The following is a 3,195-nucleotide window of genomic DNA, read 5'->3' as shown; positions in this document are numbered from 1 at the left end:
TATATAAACTAAAAAAAAAAGTTTTCGAAAAATATAAGCTTGTTTGAATTTTTCCGAAACAATGCATGATTTCGTTCTAAATGCACTTCCCTATAGGTTGGGGAGTGGAGAGCTGTTTTTGTCACGTTTGCCATTCAGAATTATATCCTGTATTTTTTAATTTATTAATTTACATAGATTCTAATAAAGATAGCTTTATGGCCTTTTTAATAATGGAGAATATGAATCTGTTCATTAAAAGAATAATTATTATGATCTAGAACAGGGTTGTCCAACTGGCGGCCCGCGGGCCGCATCCGGCCCGCGAGGCCATTTGTTGTGACCCACGTAAGATTTTCGAAAAGCATATATTTTCTTTAAATGCTGCCACTGTGAAAAAAGATTTTTTATTTTATATTTTATGGTTTAGCAGTGTTTTTACATGACATGTACTGTACCGCGTGCCGCTTCGCGGACGTGTAACGAACACAATCGTCCTCCACCACTATGAGAACTGCACTGATTACTGCGCATCACAGTTCACGTAGGCCACACCTCCCACTGCTTACCATCCGTCGCAAGCCGCCATCGTGCCAGTGTGCTAGTGCTACTGACACGTAGGCTAGTCGGCTAATCTATTACGTTGCTAGTGAACAGTGAACTTGATTAATTCTTTGTCTTGATTCCTCTTATACAATAATGAGTGTATAACCAGTAAAACGGAAAATTGATAGTGAGAACAGAATTTACAAAGAAAGTTGGGAGAGTGATTACTTGATTGCTAACATTAATGGAAAGTTGCAGTGCTTAGTGTGCATGAATGTCGTTTCAGTGCCTAAAGAATATAATGTGAGAAGACATTACACAACAGTGCATGAAAATAAGTATGCTACGTACGCAAATAAAAGTCGGCGTGCCCTAGTTGCAGATTTGAAGAAAAAGCTTAAACAGCAAACTGGTATGTTCAGTAAAATATTACACTCTCAAACGCATTCTTTGCATGCATCTTATGCCGTGTCACTTGAGCTGGCAAAGGCAAAAAACCTTTCACTGATGGCAATTTGATAAAAAAATGTGCTGTTGAAATGGCCAAAGCTTTCGGTGATTCTAAAATGGCGGAGAAATTTGAATCAGTGCCACTTTCACATCAAACCATACAAAGAAGGATTGTTGCTATGGGTGAGCAAGTAGAAAAGTCTATGCTTAGCCTGGTTAAGAAAAGTTCATATTTCTCACTTTGTTTGGATGAAAGCACTGATCAAACCGATATAAGTCAGCTGTTAATATTTGTGCGCACTACTTTTGATGATTTTACCAGTAAAGAGGAGTTCTTTGATATTTGTCCTCTTTATGGAACAACAAAAGGAAAAGACATCTATGACGCTGTGAAGAAAACAGTTGACAGAATTGGAGGCTTTGATAAATGTTGAGCCATAGCAACAGACGGGGCCCCATCAATGACGTAAAAAAATTGGATTAGTGGGTCTGCTTCGAGAGAATGGTGTCACATGCCCAATAATTCATTGTATTATACATCAGGGAGCTTTATGTGGAAAATCAGTCAAGGAAGATCAAGTTTTCCAAACCGTGATTAAGATTATAAATATGATTAGAGGTGGAAATCGATCTCTTTTACACAGGCAACTTAAGCAGCTTTTAGTGGAAACAGAGGCTGAGTATGGAGACTTGCTAATGTACAACCATGTAAGGTGGCTGAGTGCAGGAAAGTGCATGGAACGATTTTTTGCCATTAGAAAGGAAATCCCTGCATTCCTCAACAAATACGTTTCATCTGACACAACTGAACTGGAAGAGAAGTTTAAGGATCCAGAATTCTTAAGACAGTTAGCTTTTATAACAGATCTGACTAATCATCTTAACATGTTAAACTTGAGTCTTCAAGGAAGAAACCAGACGGTTTCAGATTTGATCGGAATGATAAACGGATTCCGGAATAAGCTGAACGTGTTTAAACGTGCTTTGGCAAAGAACAACCTGACACACTTCCCTAGCTGTCTGCAAATAGCAGAAGAATTCAACGGTGAGGAAAATATTGAGTTTTCATCCTGCATTTCACAAATTGAACAAGTTATTGATGAATTCAATACAAGATTTGAAGAAATTGAAAGTCTCAAAAGCAGTGTACTACTTTATAATAACCCTCTTGGAGCAACCATTGATGATCAACAACCCAACTTACAGCTTGAGTTATGTGATCTTCAAGCAGACATGTTCCTAATCACCAGACAAGGAAAGGGACCTGATTTTTTCAAATTACTGTCAAAGGAGAAATTCCCAAACCTGCGAGATTTTGGACTGAAAATGACGTCAATGTTCGGAAGCACATATACATGTGAAAGTGCCTTTTCCTCCATGAAATACATAAAAAACAAAAACAGAAGCAACCTTACCGATTCTTCCTTACGTCATCTTATGAGACTGTCTACAACTGAACTGGAGGTGGACATTTCTTCATTGGTGGATGAAGCCGATCGACCACAGTCCTCACACTAATTGGATACATCTTTTTCGTTGCTTTTGCAATGTTTGTCTTGATTATTGAAAAGTGTTATCAATAAATTTTCCGTTTATAAAAAAATGTAGTTGTTGAGCAATAAAAGAAATAATACTCTTTTCGTACTTCCGGGCCTAAAGTGACAACTTCACTCCCTTGTGACAGGTACTAAAGTGTCACATTTAATCCCTCCGGGATTAAATATTGACGAAACTCCCGGAACGATTAAATCACAAACAAACGAATTTAAGGGATATTTTATTGAAAAATATAATTAATTAGAATGGTAATTAACGTTAATATTCAAATTAATATTGTGACAGTTCGTCATATTGACCAGTCTTTCCTGGGTTAATGCAGCAGGTAACTGACGAGTAACAGATAGGTCCTTTTCATATTGAACTGGTGTTTGTTTCGAAGATCCTGCGGAAACAGGAAGCGAGAATGAGGACTGTGGCATAACTATAGTGGACGAATCGGCGACTTGACCAAATATTTTATCTGAAATTTTTTGTTTATTTTTAATAGACGATTCAATATATCCCTCGGCCACGTTGGAGGATTTCCATCCTCCATGTCTCTTCAGCACGTCTATTGTTGCTCCCGAATCAGCTAACAAAGACGCAGATGTGCGTCTAAAACAATGTCCCGTATAAGACGTCGCATTTTCTAATTTCAAGAAAGCTGCTATTTGCCGTGGA

General features: G+C 37.9%; 1 protein-coding gene across 1 annotated transcript; it reads left to right on the top strand.

Moving 5' to 3' along the window:
• The first annotated feature begins 1,860 nt into the window (after positions 1 to 1,860).
• Positions 1,861 to 2,493, top strand: LOC126885581 (general transcription factor II-I repeat domain-containing protein 2A-like). Its single transcript, XM_050652174.1, has one exon. It carries the CDS (start codon positions 1,861 to 1,863, stop codon positions 2,491 to 2,493), a length of 633 nt encoding a protein of 210 aa, XP_050508131.1.
• Positions 2,494 to 3,195: the final 702 nt, after the last annotated feature.

Source organism: Diabrotica virgifera, chromosome 5, assembly GCF_917563875.1.
Source record: "Diabrotica virgifera virgifera chromosome 5, PGI_DIABVI_V3a".
In the NCBI taxonomy this organism is placed as follows: domain Eukaryota; kingdom Metazoa; phylum Arthropoda; class Insecta; order Coleoptera; family Chrysomelidae; genus Diabrotica; species Diabrotica virgifera.
Note: the sequence above shows the minus strand (reverse complement) of the source record. Positions and strands in the feature narration are given on the sequence as shown.

Excerpts from the sequence above, each read along its gene's own strand:
- LOC126885581 (XM_050652174.1), top strand. The coding sequence starts at position 1,861 with ATGTTAAACTTGAGTCTTCAAGGAAGAAACCAGACGGTTTCAGATTTG.